This window comes from Zingiber officinale, chromosome 9B (genome assembly GCF_018446385.1).
Source record: "Zingiber officinale cultivar Zhangliang chromosome 9B, Zo_v1.1, whole genome shotgun sequence".
NCBI lineage: Eukaryota > Viridiplantae > Streptophyta > Magnoliopsida > Zingiberales > Zingiberaceae > Zingiber > Zingiber officinale.
Window position 1 is genome coordinate 74,637,812 of NC_056003.1, and position 22,348 is coordinate 74,660,159.

The 22,348-nt window shown below is 36.8% G+C and overlaps 1 protein-coding gene across 1 annotated transcript in view; it reads left to right on the top strand.

Annotated features, from left to right (window-relative positions):
- LOC122022551 (putative GTP diphosphokinase RSH1, chloroplastic) overlaps positions 1 to 19,515 on the top strand; it is a 53,477-nt gene extending 33,962 nt beyond the window's left edge. Inside the window, exons 12-24 of the mRNA XM_042580582.1 lie at positions 882 to 942; positions 1,046 to 1,108; positions 1,828 to 1,884; positions 1,963 to 2,064; positions 2,206 to 2,361; positions 13,051 to 13,182; positions 13,260 to 13,346; positions 13,413 to 13,484; positions 17,727 to 17,813; positions 17,887 to 18,343; positions 18,795 to 18,856; positions 18,936 to 19,004; positions 19,071 to 19,515. Of these exons, the coding sequence (XP_042436516.1) occupies positions 882 to 942; positions 1,046 to 1,108; positions 1,828 to 1,884; positions 1,963 to 2,064; positions 2,206 to 2,361; positions 13,051 to 13,182; positions 13,260 to 13,346; positions 13,413 to 13,484; positions 17,727 to 17,813; positions 17,887 to 18,343; positions 18,795 to 18,856; positions 18,936 to 19,004; positions 19,071 to 19,169 (1,504 nt within the window). The 3' untranslated portion in view covers positions 19,170 to 19,515. The remainder of the gene's footprint in view (positions 1 to 881; positions 943 to 1,045; positions 1,109 to 1,827; positions 1,885 to 1,962; positions 2,065 to 2,205; positions 2,362 to 13,050; positions 13,183 to 13,259; positions 13,347 to 13,412; positions 13,485 to 17,726; positions 17,814 to 17,886; positions 18,344 to 18,794; positions 18,857 to 18,935; positions 19,005 to 19,070) is intronic.
- Positions 19,516 to 22,348: the final 2,833 nt, after the last annotated feature.

A 22,348-nucleotide genomic window follows, 5' to 3' on the forward strand; every position in this document is an offset into this window, starting at 1 on the left:
ACTGGCAAATTGGATCATGCACACTAGTCATTTCTCATATATCACTAATTTTGTGGTTTTATGCTTTCTTTGCCTCCAAAACATTAAATCATCCATGCTTGTTAGATCACCAACATAAATACTAAGTTGTGTTTTAGTTCTGCCTCCTTTTTTTTATCATATATATAAAAGGTTCCTTCTGGTGACTATCTTATGCTTGGTTTCACACCATTATCAGCTTTATCAGATGGGGAACTAATATATTGAACTTTGAATATATTGACTATCTTATGCTTTGAACAAATTGTTAGTAGTAGGCCCTATCCAATTTTCTTGTAATACCACACATTACACTTGAATAGCACTTTCTACTTGAATTGGTTTCTAAATATTATCCTGCTCCTTTCCAGTTGTATTAGTTTGTCTTATTTATTATGTTGAACACATTGATTTGTTACTGGATCTCAGCGACTGGAATCAGATTGATTGGGGTAACATATCATTTTTGGATGATGTTTTCATTCTAGTTTATCACCTTCTAGTCAAGTCTTAGACCTATCGTCTGTAGTTTCTCAATAGGCTGATTTGATTAAGCGCCTTTATTTTAGACACTGATGTGACTAGCATTCTGTTCCTCAGTTCTGGATTAGTTTATGCTGAATAAAAAACTGGCATATTTCTACTCACATTTATCCTAAGATTTGAAGGGCCTTTACACAAACACTGATGCAACATCCCTTCTCATTGACTCTTTATTTTTTCATAAGCTTCCATTTTTAGGTAATCACCGAGCTTAAATAGTTGCTCATTATTCCCTTTCATACAACCTATCATCATTGTTCTTTTACAAGTATTCTTGATCTTTATTTTTAGTTGATGGGCAATTTTTTATTGCTGAACAGTGTGTACAAAACTGTGTTGAAATCTAAACGTTCAGTTCGTGAGATCAACCAAATTGCTCAGGTTTGTCTTATGAGCTTAAGTAATTATAAAGACTTTTCATAGTTACAATGTGCCTCATCTATTCTGATTCAGCCTATGCTAACTCTCTCTTCTTTATAATCAGCTCCGAATTATTATAAAACCAAAATCCTGCAATGGAGTTGGACCTTTGTGTAGTGCACAGCAGGTGATGCATCACTAATCTCTATTGCACTGTTTCTTTTGTAACCAATGCTCGGACCAAAATTTGGGCAAAAATCAAAAGGCCGCCTCTTTTTTTTATCATCATCAAAAAGGTACCTTATGTTAAAAAAAAATCACAATAGCATTCCATCCCATTTTTCATCTGACAATACCCTTTTTTAGTACTATTGTAGCAGACTTGACCAAACTTGCTACAACATAAAGCAAAATAGTTCCTACTTAGTCAAAATTGTTATACATGAAGTACAAGTATTGTTATATCAAAATATATTTTTCTAGCTTCATCAGAATTACTTCAACTTGGTCAAAATTGCTTCGATTTAGTGAATTTGCTTAAAGTAGTTTTGCAAATGTTGCAATTTAGTCAAATATGCTATAAGCAATTTTGGTCAAATTGTTCTTCGTTGTGACAGTCAAAGTTGCTACATGTTACATTATTGAACAGAGCGGCTACACGTTGTAATAGTTTTGAACAAAACTGCTACAATATGTAGAAGCTTTGTCCACAATGGCATGTAGCAACTTTGTCCAAACTTACTATTACACGTTATAACATTATAACAGTTAAGCTGCTATAACAATACTGAAATAAAAATATTTTTTAAATGGAAAATAGGATGTGTTATGGTATTAATATTTTTTTTTTTCAAAATACGGTGACCTTTTGATTTTTACCCCTAAAATTTTCTTTGATTTGTCTAGATATGCTACCATCTGCTTGGCCTTGTTCATGGAATCTGGACTCCTATTCCTAGATCTGTGAGTTCCTTTAGCTGCATAGTTATTACTTCTCATATAGCTTCTACTATTTGATTAACGCAGTTCCATACATGACAGATGAAAGACTACATTGCAACTCCTAAACCCAATGGATATCAAAGCCTCGATACCACAGTGATGCCCTTTCTTTATGAAAGCATGTTCCATCTGGAAGTTCAGGTGACTACTAAGGCACAAGCTTTTTGTTTTTGAATGGGATTTGATGCTGGAATGCTAAACAACAACACCACATTTTCTCCCTGTACCTTGAATTTTGAATTAGTTATATTATGATTTTGCTATTTATTTATTGAATGTCAGATAAGAACAGAAGATATGGATTTAATAGCTGAAAGAGGAATAGCTGCCCATTATAGTGGAAAAGTAATTCCAAGCATGCTAGGGCAAAATATACCTGCTGGGAGAAACTCTAAAGGAAAGACTGCTTGCTTGAAAAATTCTGATTTTGCTCTCAGGGTACGTAGGTTCTACATTTCTATATGAAAGCACTCATGTAGGCACACAGTGATAATTTTGATAATTATGGTGCATTTGGGGTGAATTATCTTGTAAGATCAGCCTAATAATTTTGTGACTGAAAATCTAGATTTCCATATTTGGTTAAACTTTTATGAATTTTCTCATGACAGTTTGTCATGGTAGTCTGCGCTTTCAAACTGGATATCCAATTTACCTTAGAGAAGGTAATATTGGCTTATCTTCATTATTTTTTTTTGGGGAAAAGACATTTTCTTGCGGGTTCCCTTTTTTTCCTTTTGAAGTTGTATATTTCTTATCATCCCTTATCAACATAGCCTCACACTACTGCACTCTCTAGTCACATTGTCGGCTCTTCCTCATCTTGCACCTAGGTCCGGTTCGGACCTGGCCTGAACTTGTAATCATGTCAACGGGCCAGTTACCCATTGATCTAGTTACACGGGCCTTAATCGTAACCCATTCGACTATGGTTGGGTCAGTTATGGTTCAATGGGTCAATTAATCGTTGAATCGACGGTTCCGACCGTTGGGGGGAAGTTTATTTTTGCTTTTTATAAATGGCTGAGATTATTTGACCATTTTTTTTATTAGTGACTATGATTTATTATTTGTTATTCTCCAAATTCTATAAATAAACCATTCATTTCATTATTTCCACACCATCTTCTCTACTTTCATCTCTTAATTCCAAAATCTCGATCACTTCAATTCTTCAATTATAATGGAAGGAAGTTCATCATCTAGATCTCGGTAGGATAAGGAAATAGTAAACCCGAATGTGGATCACAATGATATTCAATTTACGGATGATGAGCCTGAGCAAGTTCCGACATCCGAGATACAAGGAAGTACTGATGGCGATACTTCTAAGGTTCGAGATATTCCTTTAAAATTGTTTATTTTTTTTAAATATTTTGAGAAAGTCACTCTCCCGTATGGAGAAATGTGTACAAAATATAAACATTACAAAGCCTCCTACAAATTCCAATTGGGCGGCAAATATGGGTGAAACAACACTTCAAAATGAAACATCCGACGAAATTTAGATTCGAACGTTCTCAAACGCAAATGTTTAGATTTTCCTCGACTAATGGAGGTACCATTAAAAGATTAGTAATGGTATTCAAATGCAAACGTTCTCAAACTATGGGTCATTTAAGTTTATTCATATGTTTTGATAATAAATTATGAGAATTGTTAGGTAGATTTGTTTCATAGAACATCTTTTCTTTAGTTTTGGGCCTAAATGCACATTTGATGATTTTTATCAAGAATCACTTAATCCATTTGCTAGACGTATTCGTCGAACAACACTCACTCATACAATTAAAAGATTAGTAAGGCAAGGAAAAAACTTTAATTGAAGAATTTAGTAAATTAACCAATAAAGTTTGTTTATGTTATAATATTTGGAGTGATCATTAGCAAATGCATTCATATATGGGTGTGACTTGCCTTCGATCAATAACTCTTGGAAAATTCAAAAACGTTTATTAGCCTATAGTGTTTTTGATAAATTACACAATGCTCACAATATCTCTCAATTATTATATTTAATTTTAGAAAAATATGGATTAACTTATAAAATATTTTCATTATCATTTGATAAATCAAGTTTTAAAACTACTAGTATGGAAGAACTTAAATTTCTATGTCAACCTGCTATTGATAGTTTTTTTTTTATATTTGTCGCATATTTCATTTTTTAAATTTATGTGTTCAAGATGGATTAAGAATTTTAGAAAAATCGTATTAAACTAATTAAAAGTGTTATTTATTATTTATGGTTACATCCTACTATAATGAAACAATGGGTAGATTTTGTAAAAGTAATGAAATGAGATCTAGAAAATTTTCATGTATACCAACGTGTTGAAATTCAACATATTAATCATTACAAGATTCTTTTCAAAAGAGAGAATTATTATGCTCATTTATTTTTTACAAAATATTAATATATATTTATTTTCACACCAATATAAAGTATTTAATGGTGTAACCGAACAATTTTATGATGTTTATTATCCTACTTCGCATTTAGCTATGGTGAATTTTTGTAGTATAGTTTTAGTTTTAAATGAACATAGTATGAATGAATTTTTATCTCCTTGTGTTTTAGCAGTGAAAGCAAAATGAGAAAAATATGTTATTTAGTTACGTTGGCTTAAAACCCTAGACTTGAATTATTAATTTTATAGGAAAAGTTAGTTTTGTATTTTGATGCTTTAATTTCATTTAAAGATTCTTCTTCTCCTTATTCTTTTAAGATTATACATGATATTAAAAATCATTTATATGAAATTTATAAAGATTATAGTATAAAATATGGATTAGAAATTAATATATCTGAAACACAAAATATCAGTACTAGTAGTAATTTAAAATTTATAAAAGCACAACTTTTATTAAAAGAACGAACAAAATGTCCACGAGGATCCTCAAGTTCTAGATAGAAAATTAGAATTATTTTACTTTTGATTTTAGCAAAGCAGATAACGAGTCAAATTTCGATATTTTATGGTGGCGGTCACAGAAGGCTCAAGTTTTCCTATCCTCTATTATCGCAAAAGAAATTTTAGCTTATCCAGATCGTTGCCGTATGATGCGAACCTCGACGAACAATGCCGCGAGACCCAGCAACAATAAGATTTGGAACTCAGTTCCGAGATTGTCCAAAGGAGGTTTTCGAAGGGATGGAATATTGACCCGTTGATTATAGAGAATCAAGAACCAATATTATGAGAAAATGGAGAATATCGACCCAATGATTATAACAGAACCAAGAACCAATACTATAAGAGTGTTGAGAATTACAAGTGCTCAACTGTAATCCTTGCAAAGTTGCTGAAGAACAGCAAGGAGAAAAACTCTCTCAAGATATAATGTTGGCTGCCCTCTTTGATATCTACTCAAGACATTATATAGAACTAAAAATGGTAGTTTCCAAGGCATGGAAAGAGAAGATAATGAATGCAAGTCTTCATGCACACTCCCTCTAGCTGTCCTCCATCTTTCCAAGACATGGAAAGAGAAGATAATGAATGCAAGTCTTCATGCACACCCCCTCTAGCTGTCCTCCATCTTGGGAATTCGTCCAAAATGTAGGTGGCATTAAATGACACACCAATTCCAACCAGAATGGTTGGTTTTCCCACCTAACAATATGCATTCTAGTATGGTATTTGACTAGGAACATGTTGCATCATGATATTCCATTCTTCCGCAGCTGATTGACCCATTTTAGGGTCGACTTGTATAAAGTTGATCATTCGGCATGACATCGACTGTGGCTCCATAGCCTGCCCTTCCAAGATACGAGATGTCAATGCTTGTACAGCACGTTGAACTTGCTTGACCTCTGCTTTCGTTATTGGCTCAGCTGGCATGTGCAAGTCCCCTTCATGCTCCTCTTGGTTCGGGACGTATATCTCGACTTGCAGTCCTGTCTCATTGGCTTGGAGCTGATATGGAGTTGTATCATCCCCCCCTTCCTCAAAAGGATTCGTCCTCGAATCTGAAACAACAAAAGGGGAAAGATCAGAAACATTACAGGTTGAACTCACTTGGTACTCACCTGGAAGATCGAACTTGTATGCATTGTCGTTGATTTTCTCCAGAACTTGAAATGGTCCATCACCACGTGTGTTCAGCTTGGATTGCCTTCGTTTCGGAAATCACTCCTTTCGAAAATGAACCCAGACCCAGTCTCCAGGTTGAAAAGTAATCAGCTTTCGTCCCTTGTTGGCACGGGTTGCAATCTGCTCATTCCTCCTCAGCATGTGTTACCTTGCCTTGTCATGGATCCTTTTCACCAAATCAGCCTTCACTTGACCTTTAAGGCTAGCAATCTCATCCACAGGTAATGGGATTAAATCCATTGGAGTTAATGGATTAAAGCCATAGACAATCTCAAAAGGTGAATATTTAGTAGAAGAATGCATAACCCTATTGTATGCAAATTCAATGAATGGTATGCAATCTTCCCAAGCTTTCAAATTCTTCCCAATGGTAGAACACAACAAATTTCCCAAGGTTCGATTAACGACCTCGGTTTGCCCATCAGTCTGTGGGTGACAAGTGGTAGAGAATAACAACTTTGTCCCAAGTTTTCCCCACAAGACTCGTCAAACATTGCTGAGGAACTTCGCATCCTGATCACTAACAATTGTTCTAGGGACCCCATGCAAATGGACCACCTCCCTAAAGAATAAATTTGCCACATGTGTAGCATCATCAGTTTTATGGCAAGGGATAAAGTGTGTCATTTTCAAAAATCAGTCCACAACCACAAGAATACTATCTCGGCCATTCCTAGTCCTAGGCAAACCTAACACAAAATCCATTGACATATCAGTCTAAGGGTGGCTAGGCACAGGCAAAGACATATAAAGTCTATGTGGTTGCACCTTAGACTTGGCTTTCTTACATGCAATGCACCTAATGCAAATCCTTTCAACATCTCTTTTCATATGAGGCCAGAAGAAATGTTCTTTCAAAATGTCCAAGGTTTTCATAGCTCCAAAATGCCCCATTAATCCACCCCCATGTGACTCCCTAACAAGCAACTCACGCATAGAACTTCGGAGAATGCAAAGTCTATTTTCTCGAAACAAGTAACCATCATGCATATAGAACTTATCAAATGCACCATTTTCGCATGCTTTAAAGATATCAGCAAAGTCAGCATCATTCACATACAATTCCTTCAGGTGCTCAAATCCAAGAAACTTTGACCCTAAGATAGAGATAAGGGTGTACTTGCGTGACAAAGCATCTGCTACCACATTCTCTTTTCCTTGCTTGTATGGGATCACATAAGGAAACATTTCAATGAATTCAATCCAACGAGCATGTCTACGATTCAATTTACCTTGGCTTTCAAATGCTTCAGTGACTCATGCTCCGTGTGAATGATGAACTCCTTGCACCACAAGTAATGTTGCCATGTCTCCAAAGCTCGCACCAATGCATAGAGCTCCTTGTCATATGTTGAGTAGTTCAACGCTGCACCATTGAGCTTCTCACTGAAGTAGGCAATTGGCCTCTTTTCTTGCATAAGAACAACACCTATACCAATACCAGAAGCATCACATTCGATTTCAAAAGCCTTAGAAAAATTTGGTAGAAGTAGTAAAGGAGCAGAGCTTAGCTTTTCTTTTAATGTGTTGAAGGCTTTCTCTTGTGCCTCTCCCCACTTAAATCTAACATTCTTCTTGATGATTTCCGTCAAAGGGGCAGCGATGGTGCTGAAATTTGGCACAAACCTCCTATAGAATCCGGCTAAACCATGAAAACTCCTTACTTCAGTGATGGTGCTAGGGATAGGCCATTCCTTGATAACTTTCACCTTCTCCTCATCAACTTCCATGCCTCTGGAACTGACAACAAATTGAAGAAAAACAACCCTATCTACGCAAAAGCTGCATTTCTTTAGGTTGACAAACAATTTTTCATGCCTCAAAGCTTCAAGCACACATTTCAAATGATCAATATGGTCATGCAAACTCTTGCTATAGATTAGAATGCCATCAAAATAAACAACAAATTTTCCAATAAATGCACGCAACACATGATTCATGAGATGCATAAATGTGCTAGGAGCATTCGTCAATCCAAATAGCATCACTAACCATTCATACAACTCCTGTTTTGTCTTAAAAGCTGTTTTCCACTCATCCCCTTCCTTAATTCGAATTTGATGATACCCACTCTTCAAATCAATCTTAGAAAACATAATGGATCCATGCAATTCATCAAGCATATCATCTAAGCAAGGAATAGGATGACGATACCTTACCGTTATCTTGTTTACAGCTCGACAATCTACGCACATCCTTCAAGTCCTGTCTTTCTTTGGAACCAGCAGCACAGGCACAACACAGGGACTCATGCTTTCACGAACATGTCCTTTGGTCAAAAGTTCTTCAACTTGCCTTTGAAGCTCTTTGGTCTCTTCTGGGCTACTTCGATAAGCTGGTCGGTTTGGAATGGAAGCTCCCGGAATGAAATTAATCTGATGCTCGATTCCTCTTTTGGGTGGTAACCTAGGTGACATATCCTCGAAAAAGACATCCTTGAAATCCTGCAAAAGAGACATCACAACACTAGGCAAAGAAACATTATGGTCAACCAAAGAAAGATAGACCTCCTTGTATAGAAACAAGATCATCGGTCTATCAGAGTTAAAGACACTTTTGATCTCTCTTTCTTTTGCATAAAAGCTCATTTTTCTTTCTTCTTTCTTTTTCACAAATGAATTCTCAATCTTTTCTTTTTTTCCACTCTCTTTTTCCATTTTCAGTCCACCATCTTTTTTCTCATTTTCACTCTCATTTTCTTTTTCTATCTCAGCCACACTTTTTCCTCTTGCTGCAACGGACCTTTTGATCTGGAGCTGTTCCTCAAATACTTGATGAGGTGTCAAAGGTGCAAGTGTAATGTTCCTACCATCCTTGCTGAAGCTGTAACGGTTCTTGTACCCATCATGTGTGGTCCGTCTATCAAATTGCCACGACCTTCCAAGAAGCAAATGGCTAGCTTGCATGGGTACAACATCACACAAAACCTCATCCGTGTACCTTCCAATCGTAAATGAAACAAGGACCTACTTGGTTACCTTCATCTCACCGCTGTTATTGAGCCATTAGAGTCTATACGGCTTTGGATGCTTCAAGATAGGGAGACCAAGCTTGCCCACCATTAACTTGCTTGCCACATTAACACAGCTGCCACCATCAATAATCAAACCGCATACCCGATCTTTCACATGGCAGCGGGTGTAGATGATGTTCTCCCTTTGCAGCCCGTCATCACCCCCTTTGGCTTGCATATGAAGAGCTCTTAGCACAACAAGAGCTTGGCCATCAACAGCAAGCTCAACATCACTAGTATCTTCAACTGATGGAGTGGACTCATTTCCTTCATCTTCCTCTTTAGTTTCGATTTCCCCATTATCCAACATGATCATTGCTCGCTTGTTCGGGCATTGAGAAGTAATATGACCTGATCCTAAACAACGAAAACATTTGATGCCACGATTTCTTTGAGGTTGGGAAGATGAATTACCCTTATCCTTGTTGCTAGATTGGGTCTTGGTCATATTCGTTTCGCCCTTCGATTTTGAAATTGCTTTCTCAGTTGGTTTTGATGATCCCCACTTTTGCTTCCAAGGAGATGAACTCGTTGCCTCATACTTGGAAGATGATCGCACTCCTTTCTTGAGTTGTCTTTCAACTTTTATTGCCATGTGCACCACATGGTCAAGCTCCACATAGTGATGCAACTCAACAATATTGGCAATCTCACGGTTCAGGCCACAAATGAATCGAGCCATGGTCGCCTCTTGGTCCTCCTCAATGTTAGCCCGAATCAAGGCTATCTCCATCTCCTTGTGGTAGTCTTCCACAGTCATGGACCCCTGCTTCAGACTTTGCAATTTCAAATGTAAGTCCCGATAATAGTGAGATGGAACAAACCTTCTTCTCATAACGGCTTTCATGTCCTCCCAATTATCGATGGGAAGCTCACGGTTCCGACGTCTACTCAGGGTCAGCTGATCCCACCATACAATGACATAATAGGTGAAAGCCACCGCAGCAAGCTTCACTTTCTTCTCCTCCGAGTAATTGTGGCAATCGAATACTAGCTCAACTTTCTTTTCCCATTCAATATAAACATTAGGGTCATTTTTACCTTGAAATGGAGGAATAGACAGCTTGATGGCACCCATGTTACGATCTACGGCTTCCCTTTCTCGGTATTGCCTTTGAACATGCCTTGGCCTTTCGGGTCTGATAGCCCTAGCCCTTCTCCAAGTAGCATTGAGACCACTTCATTGCTCGCCCCATCATCATAGTCATCATTTGGGACATTTGGAGCAAAATGTGACCGCTGGTCGGGTCTCCGATACCTAGGTAATGGCTCTTGCTGAAGTTGTTCGAGCCGATCCTCATGCCTATTTAGCCGATCTCGAATCTCATTGAATACGACATTCATGCGATCAAATTGTTGCTGTATAGCCCGCATGATCGTGGTCTGATCAACCCCTCCTCCATCACTCGGATCAACCCTGCCACCGTGCTCTCGAGACATAGTGAGCTGCAACTGAAATATTACGAACAAAGGAGGATCCTTACTCACTCCCTTACGTGTTTGCACTCAGTTGGATGTCACACAAACACTTGTGTTTCACTTAGAAAATTGAGTTCTCTTTGCTCACTTATTTTCCTCCAAAAAGTTCTAGAGAAACTAAGCAAGTCAAAACAAGCAATCACTTATTCAACCGAACAAACTCAGAACACCGATTCTAGGCTTAGTTGGATCGAGGTTACGATGTCAATCAAGGAATGATGGAAGAAGATATGAAGCAAACAAAAATGATGATATGATGAAGCAAAATAGAATCGCTGATAAGATAAAGCAAATCAGTTTAAAGCAGCACAATGGAGATGGTAAACGGTGTTGAGAAAAAAATGCAAATGGAATCACGACAGCCACAGATGACACTGGATGTATATCACGAGATGCAATCAAAACAAAGCAAATGATCTTTGTTCTTCCTTGTCTTTTCTGCTCCTCTTTTTTTTTTTTTTTTTTTTTGGTTCCTCCTTTTGTTCTTCCCTTTTTTTTTGTTCTTCCTTTTTTTTTTTTTTGCAACAAAACTAGAAAGTAGATGAAGATAACAAGATGAGTATGGACTGATTGAAATGATAAAAATATAAACACTAGGAAAGATAGATAAACCTGATTTGGAACTTGACTCTGATACCAAAGATGATGCGAACCTCGACGAACAATGCCGCGAGACCCAGCAACAATAAGATTTGGAACTTAGTTCCGGAATCGCCCAAAGGAGGTTTTCGAAAGGATGGAATATTGACCCGTTGATTATAGAGAATCAAGAACCAATATTATGAGAAAATGGAGAATATCGACCCAATGATTATAACAGAACCAAGAACCAATATTATAAGAGTGTTGAGAATTACAAGTGCTCACCCGTAATCCTTCCAAAGTTGCTGAAGAATATCAAGGAGAAAAACTCTCTCAAGATATAATATTGGTTGAGATATCAAAGACATTATATAGAACTAAAAATGGTAGTTTCCAAGGCATGGAAAGAGAAGATAATGAATGCAAGTCTTCATGCACACTCCCTCTAGTTGTCCTCCATCTTTCCAGGGCATGGAAAGAGAAGATAATGAATGCAAGTCTTCATGCACACTCCCTCTAGCTGTCCTCCATCTTTCCAGGGCATGGAAAGAGAAGATAATGAATGCAAGTCTTCATGCACACCCCCTCTAGCTGTCCTCCATCTTTCCAGGGCATGGAAAGAGAAGATAATGAATGCAAGTCTTCATGCACACCCCCTCTAGCTGTCCTCCATCTTGGGAATTCGTCCAAAATGTAGGTAGCATTAAATGACACACCAATTCCAACCAGAATGGTTGGTTTTCCCACCTAACAATATGCATTCTAGTATGGTATTTTACTAGGAACATGTTGCATCATGATATTCCATTCTTTCGTAGCTGATTGACCCATTTTATGGTCGACTTGTATAAAGTTGATCATTCAGCATGGCATCGACTGTGACTCCATAGCCTTCCCTTCCAAGATACGAGATGTCAATGCTTGTACAACACGTTGAACTTGCTTGACCTCTGCTTTCGTTATCGGCTCAGCTGGCACGTGCAAGTCCCCTTCATGCTCCTCTTGGTTCGGGACGTACATCTCGACTTGCAGTCCTGTCTCATTAGCTTGGAGCTGATCTGGAGTTGTATCACCGTAGAACATACGTTTAGTTTTGGAGGTAATAAATTGGATGAACGACGATCGATTGTCTCTAGACACTTTGGAAGCGCAAGCATTACTTGATGATTGAACGAGAGTCAAAAAAAAAAAAAAATAAAGAATACATGGAATGTAATTTTCAGATGACGAAGTAGAAGAATTTGATACCCAAGGAATGAACACAACGGGAACGGGAAATAGAAGTAAGTAATAACGCTAACGCTACTTCCTAAGGTAAAAAGGGTAAAAAGGTAAGCCAACTACATGAGATTTACTTCCCTATATCGTAAGGGGATACGTAGACAACTTAAATAAGTACAAACCCTCTTTTTTATAACTTTATAATTTTTAAATAATTTTTTAAAAAAGAATAATAATCTTGAACCGTGACGAATCGTGAATTGGCGGTTCTAAATTGTGAATAAGTGGTTTTGAATTGTGAACCGTTACCGTCTTCGACGGTTAAGGTTAAAGGTCGACCTTCCGGGAACCGTCGAACCAACAGTTCCGAACCGTGATCGGGTTTACATGCACCCCATACTTTATTGCAAATGTATGAATATATATCTTCATATTATTTAACAAGTATAAAAATATAATTTATAGTATTGTCTAACTGATTAACATACATAAAAAAAAAATTTGATTTTAAATGTTCAGATTACAAATATATCTTTTGAAAAAATTATTGTTGTAGTTCTTGAAGCTTTTCATTTTTAGATTAATCTTATTTCTGGAAGCATTAAAGTCTAATCTGTTCGTTATACCACATCTCTATGCAAGACTTTAGTAATTTCAGAACAACTTCGTTATCTACATTAACTTTACCCATCAAAACATTAATGAAGTCGAAGTTTCCTTGTTACTCTCCAGATTGGTTGGCTCAACGCAATCAGAGAATGGCAGCAGGAGTTTGTTGGTAACATGAGTTCCAGGGAATTTGTTGACACTGTCATGCGAGACCTGTTGGGTAGCCTTGTTTTTGTTTTTACACCAAAAGGACAGGTAATCTAATCAAGGAGTGTAATTTTCTGTAACAAGATAGCTGCATATTTACTTTCCTTTAATACCATGTGTTGTAGATTAAAAACCTTCCTAAGGGTGCCACCGTAATTGATTATGCTTATATGATTCACACTGAAATCGGAAACAGCATGGTTGCTGCAAAGGTACACATTTAACAGCTACTATTATATTTTGACAAAATAATGGTATATCTGTCCATCTCTTTTCAGGTCAATGGTAATCTTGTTTCACCCATGCACGTGCTTGTCAATGCTGATGTCGTTGAGATAATCACATACAATGTGAGTAACTTAGAGCTCAAAGTATTAGTTCTGCAATTTTCTTCTGCATAAATTGCTTAAATCATATACAAACTGTCCTTTATCTCTCACAAACCCTTTTTGTTTATACGGCACTGAACAATTAAATCAATAGGAGAAGAAAATAGCTGATAAGTACATGGAAAAAATCAGTGTTATAGTTACTGATAGGAAAGATGCAGTGTTATAATTACTTCTAGGGAAGACATAGGAGAAATGGAGAGAAGTGGAAAGTTTTCGTGTTAAAATCTAAGAGATGCTGGTAGAGACGTGAGAGAGATGCCAGACGGACAATTGAGAGGTGCTGGCAGCTGGACAATTGAGAGATGTGGACTGATAGTTGTTGTGACTGTAAGTTGTATTACTCTACGCACTAGGGAAACTAGTGTAGCAAGTAGGAGAAATGCCCGAGAACCAGACTGATGTCTCAGAGATGTTGCATCGAGCATGGCTAAATGGTGAGGTTCTTGCTGATTGGCTACTGCCAGACTGTTGGTCGGCGACTCTAAATCATGTTACATCTAGAGAAGATACTAGAGCATAGGAGAGACGTCATGTTGGAGAATTGGACAAACGCCTGACTATTGGACAGATGTGACACTAGAGAGATGCTTCATAAGTTGATTGTTGTTCGTGATTACCAATCAACAACTCTGCTTCTTGACTTCATTCAAGGGTTGTGAGCTGGAATCACAAAACAATTGCTAAAATGGGGTCACACGGACAATAGTAAATAACATAATTTTGGAATTTTAGAAAAAAAATTGTTTTAGAAATTAAGTGCACTTTTAATTTTGTAAGAAACTTCCTCATCTCTTTTATCAATTTCACGTGGTTCCATCACTAATACACATTAGTCAAATACACTTCATCAAAATGGTCAATAAAGAACTTTCATTTTAGCCTTTTGTATTAAAGATATATTTTATTAGATTTTTAACTATTTTATATGTCTCATGCCTTTTGCTATTTATAATCTTCCCTTTTTCCTCTTTTTTTCTTTCCTCCTTCTTTCCCATTACTTGCTCCATGCTACTATTGCACAAGGCAGCACTAATCTTCAAAGGCAAAGGAGGTTGCATTTGAGATCTGTGTACTAGATTGTTTGCCTCACTGTGTAATCTCTGTGACTGCTACTCTCTCCAAATACAAATAACTTAATTCCAAATTCTTGACTCCACTAACGTATTCAAATTTCCTTTTATTGGTGATGAATCACTATTATCCCATCCTCTCTAAGGTGCTCCTCTTATGCACCATCCCTGGTCTCCTTTGCGTACAAATGGTGCTATTCTACTAGTAGCAACAAGCAGATTGTGTCTATGTGAAGCAGGAAGAAATAGAAAAGGAAGGAAAGATGAACTATAGAGGGAAAGGGAAAAAGAACAGGAAAATTTTGTGAAAAAACAATACTAAAACAACTATTTTTTTTTATCAAGAACTGCTGATAGGATCTTTCTCTGGTGGTCATGAGGATTTTCAGTCAACTCTATTTGATAAATTTATTTGAATGTTACACTTACATAAACTGATGTATCATAATGGAATAAAAATCAACAAAAAGAAATATCGAACTAAGTGAAATATATACAAAGTTTCAACGATTAAAATGTCGTTTCGTGCCGCTCGGCACGAACGGTTTTTATTGTTCCGTCGGTGAACCGAAACTAGCACGTCATGCATGTGTGTCTCGAGTGGCAGTGAGGTGTCGTCCGATGCCTTCGGCGCTGTCTGAGACGTCCGCGGGGCGTTCAGCATCACGGGCGATGGTGTCCGCGTGGCGTCGTGACGCGATGGCGGACGCTTTTCCAGCATCACTGGATGCTTCCGGTGCCATCGGAGGCGTCGTTGGACGCCTCCGACGTCGTCGCGGGACTCGCGGGCATCGCGGGGGCACGCTGGAGTCGCGGGGCGTCGGGGGGAGCAGGGTTACTGTTAAAAACTAATATTACACTTTAATAAATCAAACAATTCCCAAGTGGGATATTTTAAAGAGACTTTTATAAATCTTAGTTAAATTATTCCAATAAAATATAAAAAATATACTTAAAATTTTAAAAAAATTAATAAATTTTATTAAAACATATTCTGAACTTATTTTTAATGTTTTAAATTTTATTTAAAAATTCTAAATTTTTTAAAAAAAATCTAAAAAATTAAAAAAAATCTAAAAAATTTTATAAAAATTGTAATAAATCAAATTTATATTCTGATATTTTTAAAATTATTTTATATTTTTTTACTATTTTAATATTTAATTGTTATTCTAATTTTTTTCCTATTTTAAATATATATTATTTAAATTATTAATTAATTAAATAAACAATAGTTAATTTAGATAATTATTGTATATAAAATAATGCTTGTGGCCTTCACGTTTGTTTTAAAAGACTTGGAGAGACAAGCAGTAGCAGAATCAAGAAAGAAAGAAAGCAGACAACTCTAATAAATCAAGATTTACTTGGTTTGGATCCAATGACGATTCCTACTCCAAGGGCCGCACGTGAGAGTGCTTTCGTTAGGCAAATACTAATCAATCGGAAAGTTACAAGAGTAATTACAATTTGAATACAAGTAACTTGAATAATAAAATCAATACCGACGACTTGGAGAATCAGATCTTTAGTGTAGTCGTTGTCGGAGTAGCTTTCGGGCGTTGTAGAGACTTTATCGGAGCAATGCGCAGAAGTGGAAGATGTTTGGAAGCTGCTGGTTGAAGTCTTCTTTTATGGCCTCGTCTGGGCGCTTTGATCCCCTCCCGAATGCATAGACTGTGCTGACGCGAGCTCTCGTCGAAACTTCATCCTTGAAGTTTATCCACATTCGGGCGCTCGGACCCCCTCCGGGCGCTTGGATCATTGACGTGGGTTGGTCAGTTGTCGCGGGACTTTCTTGCACACTTAGTTCAACTTGTTAGATCAATAATAACACTTAACTTAGAACCCTTGACAATTATCAAAACTTAAGTTCGATCTTCTGGTGCTCCTGCACCAACACTTTCTCCTTGTTCATCGCAAAATCCGACAACGCTCATGTGTCGTGAAAGTCTAACTTCTTTCCCCTTCTTGTTATTGTTCGCTGCAAGATCCACACCTGTGCCGTGGCAGTTTGATTCTTTTCCCTTTTCCTTGTCGTTGTTCATCGTGAGATCTAGAGATGGTTGTGCAAAAATCCAACTCCTTCCCCCTTCTCATTTTTGCACGAGTTCTCTTTGCAATTTCTGCAATAACCTCATCTCCTCGTCCACAATGGAGCAGGTAATTTTCTTCCTCCTCTTCTTCCCCTTCTCTTTTTTGGTGTTTGGCACACCCTTTGACACCATCACTCGATGCACCCAACAAGTTTTGAATCAGTTGGGGACCGTTAACCGTAGCTCATCTCAAGATTTCAAATGTTGCATCTACTATTTTATAAGTGTTAGCAATGCATGCTAATGAAAATGAAGTGTGGATGCAATATTTTTTTTTATAAAAAATATGGGTTTTACATTTGCATAATAGTTGTCAAATATGATGTACTTATTCTGATTGTTATTCTAATTTCAACTTTTGTTAGAGTATTCAATTTTGTTTTGAAAGTATAATGAATGGTTTGCATGCTTTGGTCACTGGGCTTATGCCCATTGGTGAAGATGATCAAGAAGAGTCACTTAAGTGAGACATGGAACCAAAATGAAAGAACTTCCTGGTTCACGAGACTATATAATCATCTTCAGTATAATTTAATTCAAGAAATTGATAGTACCCTTGCTAAGATTGTTCCTTTATGCACTTATCACATCATTTTTTTGTTTACCAGCATATCAACTCTAGATGAAAGGTTAATATTAGGCAACTTGATGTTATAGTCTTACCATGGGTATGAAATGTATTGTTAATTTTTAGTTGTCAGTTACCTTAGACATATTGGGTTAATTGGTAGATTTTATGCTATTTCTGACTTCTACAACCTAGTATCTTGATTTAATTTGTCAAGATAATTTCTCGTAAGGAATTGGTAATTGTATTTAAAACTGTGCCTTTTGCCAGCATAATAATTATACTAAAAACTAAGTGGAGTGTATTTGCTTAATATCTTTAATCAGTGTAATTTAGCTCTCACTTCACCAATTCTAAAATGTCACTTCCTGGTGACCAAGTGTAGTTACCTGATCCTTTCTCTTGAGTGTTGTGTTTCCTGATCTCCCTTTATTTTTTTAGTTAAATATAATTCTCTGTTTGCTAGGCTTTATCAAGCAAGTCAGCTTTCCAGAGGCATCAGCAATGGCTGCAGCATGCAAAAACTCGCAGTGCTAGACATAAGATAATGAAAGTAGGAGTCCTTATTCACATTTATTTAATTACTATTGGATGAGTTATCTCATTAACCATTGTATCTTTACCAGTTTTTGAGAGAGCAAGCTGCACTTGCTGCAACTGAAATAACTGCAGATGCAGTAGATGATTTTGTTGCTGATCTCAAGGGAGGGAGTGAGTACGACCAGACATTCCCTAGGTCTTTACCCAGTGAAAGAAAATCCATATGGGAAAAAATTCTTGCAATTGTGGAAGAATCAACTTCTGCAAAAACAAAGCATAACCTCGTGCCAATTCAGAACAATGTTGGGTTGCTTAAAATCAATGGAAAGCCCAACAAGAGTGCACAGAAAATGAGTATGAAGATCAATGGTAATCCAATGATTGGTGACCATGCTCTTACAAAGTTCATATATGGAAAGATTCCTACATACAAAGAAGTGTTGCCTGGTTTAGAAAGCTGGAAAGCAGGCAAAATCACATTGTGGCATGATGTGGAAGGGCAGTCAGTTCAATGGTTTTACGTTGCATGTATTGATCGCAAAGGTAGCATTATTTCTATTCTCCAAGCACTTGATATTTATAATATTAAGGCTTGCTTTACTTAGACATAAATAGGAGCAGGAAGGGAGGGGGTGAGAAAGCAATATGAAAATGGATTCGTGATGTAGGAGTGATGAATGGATTCATGTGCTCTCTCCCTCTTTCTGTTTTCACTGTCTTTTCTGTATTGTCTAGATGGAACATCCATTGAATCTCAGTTCCTTTCTATTTGGTCTAGATGGAATGCATCCAAGATCTCACTGCTACTTTCCTGCATAATAATACCATTAAATGACAATTAATTACTACATTTCCCTTTTTGGTAAAGATAACAAGCAATACTGAATGAATTTGTTCGTTCTATGTTGTCTGTTATTATAAAGTTTGAATAGAAACAACGTTCATCATATTCCATTTACAGCCCATTCTCCTAATCTATGTACTCTCTTCGTAGGCATGATGGCTGAAGTTACATCAGCATTGACAGCTGCTGGAATCAGGATATGTTCTTGTGTGGTTAGTGATAATGAAACTTCATGAGTTATTTTGGTGCTATATGTTGCATATCAACCTAATCTTCAATGTACTGAAACAGGCAGAGATTGACAAAAAAAGGGGTATGGGTGTTATTCTGTTTCATTTCGAAGGATTATATGAAAACCTGGTATGGTTGGTTTCATAAATTATTTTATTTTTCTTGTTCCTTGTCTTATATACGAGATTATTGTAGGTGAATGCTTGTGCAAGCGTCGATGTCATCCTAGGTGTTTTGGGATGGTCTGCTGGATGTAGCTGGTCCAGTCCTGTGGATGATTTCAATTTTCTTTGAGTGTGGATAGCTGAAGTCCAGTCCTGTGGACAAAGAAAAAGAAGCTTCAGATAATTTAGAGAGGCAAGGGCTTTGAAAAATACTATTTTTGAAATGAGAGGGAGTAAATTATAGTTTAGAGTTTCAGGGATATTTCCAATTGATTTTTTGAAATTTATATTAATAAATAAGAACAGCTAATTAAACTAGCCTGTTAGCAGGGGGAATATTGTAAATATGTAAACGGGATAAACGATAGTGTTTGAGCCTTTAACAAAGTCGGTAAAGGCTTTTTATTGGGAACATATTTAGCTAATATTGCAACTGTATTGATAGTTTATAGATTACAGCATTCCTGATATTGGTCTGTCTTTGATCCAAGTTTATGAGGGATGTTTTCAAAGTTTACGATGTTACATTTCACGGTAAAAATCTATCGCTTTATTGGACCTCGCTAACGACGTTTTCTACATAGACTAGCACGTGTTGGAGGGTTCGCCAGGAATTATCCTGGTAAGATCTCTTGATGTTTAAATTATCATGGGATAAAGAATGAATAGAATAAGAAAATGTCAAAAAAAAAAGGAAGAAAGAAATTAAAACCTTTTATAGGAAATCAAGTTTTGAAACCCCAATAGGTTATTAAACTTGCAAATTATGAATTACGGATCGTGCGTTGGAGTGGCTTTATTGTCGGATGATATCAATACAGACGATTATGATCCAAGAAATCCTCCGACAGAGCCCACGGAATAGCTAGAGAATGGGAATCCGACTAAGGGGTTTATCCTCGTAGGATTTCTTTAGAGTTTCTCGGTTCGGCTATCCAATTCATTGACTAACAAAAAGGACCCTTTACATTCTTATCAAATTGATTTTAATCTTTTAGTTAAAGTCCGTCTTTTAGTTGGACCTCAACCAAGACATTTAATAACCTCCTCTAGGAAGCCATAGAAAGCTTCTGCTGTTTTTGGTGGAACATGCTATCTTTCCAAGGTGCTTCGACAGGTGCAAATGATTTCAAAGCAGCGACCGCCTCTTTAGCAAAATGTCGAGGGACTCACTAATACTACAACAAGGTAAAAATTAAAGGGCATTTTATCAAAGATTGCATTTAACTTTCTAAAATTCTCAAAGACACACATTATATTTTGACTTTTGTTAAAAGATACATGCCCCTGGGGTTATGGTGTCATGGTAGGCTATTCAAATTGTCACCCAAGCACTTACAACTCGATCTCAACTTATTATTAAATGGGGTGTGCAATCAAAAGATGCTAGACTCTAGGTTGAACAATAAAATGAAATAATAATAAAATAAATCATGCTCCCATCCTTGACTCATCTTTATTCGTGAATAATAAAAAAATAAATAGATAAAAAACACATGTACAAGATGACAAAACTCAATAAAAAAGAAAATCAACCATTATCATTTATCAAGAATTAAATGAGCCTTTTTAGACATAGAACAAAAGAAAAAAAAATCATATTTTTCATCACCTAAACCATAATAGTTATAAATGGTAGAGTAAAGACAAAGGGAAAATAACAAAGTTTATGACTATAAAGACATTTAAATAAAAGTTAAACTTAATGTTTATAAGGAAGTGAAATGCTAGAGGTATCTAACTCGCTATTGCTAAAAAATAATAAAATCCTCTATTTTGACCCGACACAATATGAATGAATGCATCAATATTTGAACTTAATCTAACAAGGAGCATAGTAGCATCAACTAGATCAGCATGACAACGTTAGATGTAATTTCTATTTCCCAATTTCAACGAGCAAGAGAAATATTGGAAATTGCTACATTGCAAAAGATTTGCAACGTTTACGTTGAAGAGATGATTGGTTCATCTCCCTCAACGTATTTTGCGATTAAGAGCCATCAAAATATTGGTTACAAACCGATGCTTTCATCTTATAAATTATGAGTCCAAGAGATTGCAGAGGTAGGGCATCGTGGAGGTGATTGCAGGCAAAGTGAACATTTGGGCAGTAGAGGGATTTAGTTTGTGAAGGTCGAAGAGCTTTTCGATTCAGTTTTGTGATCGCTCTTCCAACGTCAAGTGGTGACCAAGTTCGTCTCGGGAGAACACTGTGAGTTGTTTACAATTTTATTTTGTGTTTGTTTCATGTTATTAGATACAACAATGGTATTAGAGCTGTTGAGGTTCAATAAAAGTCTCACATTGAAAAGATTTGGGAAAGATCATGGGGATAAAAGGATGTAGAATATCTCCATTAGTATGAGGCCTTTTGGGGAGAGCCCAAGAGGAAAGTCATGAGGGCCTAGGGCCAAAGTGGACAATATCATGTCATTGTGGAGATATTTGGACATCCTTTTGGGCACAATAAATGGTATCAGAGCCATGGTCCAGACTAGATGCAATGTGGGGTAACCTTGAATGAAATTGAGGGTAGGCCCGGAGTTGGTTCATGAGTGACCGGATGCTCGTGGGGAGGTCCGGAGCAGGTCAAGGTGACCGAATGCTTGTGTGGGGCTCAGAGCAGGTCAGAGTGACTAGATACTTGCAGGGGACGAGTAAGTCATGGTGACTGAATGCTCACGGGGAGGCCCAGACTATGAGAGTAATTGCGGTTCTTCGTTTGAGGGGAGGATTGTTGGGGTTTAATAAAAGTTCCACATTGAAAAGATTTGAAAAAGATCATGGGGTTAAAAGGATGTAGGATATCTCTATTGGCATGTTTAGATATAAACTAGAACAAACATAGATAAGACATCCCCGTTCAATTAGATTAGTTCTGATTGGAAAATAGACTAAAACAGGAGCTGGTCAACAGATCTAATGTGTCAGTCACATGAGACTCCCCAAATAAAAAAAAATTATTTTTCTTATTTGCTTATGTATCCTATATATATTTGTTCTATGTATATGTGAGAATTGAATTTGTCAGTTTTGTATTGACATCATTATTTTCAATTCTAGATACCACAAACAATATACACAATGACAAGTCAATATGAACAACAACATGAGCTTTGTGAGGAGATCAAGGAGCTTAAATATGACTTGGATCACAGAGTCGGTTGGCTTATTGATGTGCGTAGATTATATACGTTATTTTATATCGTTTAATGCGCATCTTTTTGTATTCATTTGGTTATGATCTATTCTTTTGCACCTTTTCTATCATATTTTAGAATAATTATTATTTTACATCTAGAGATC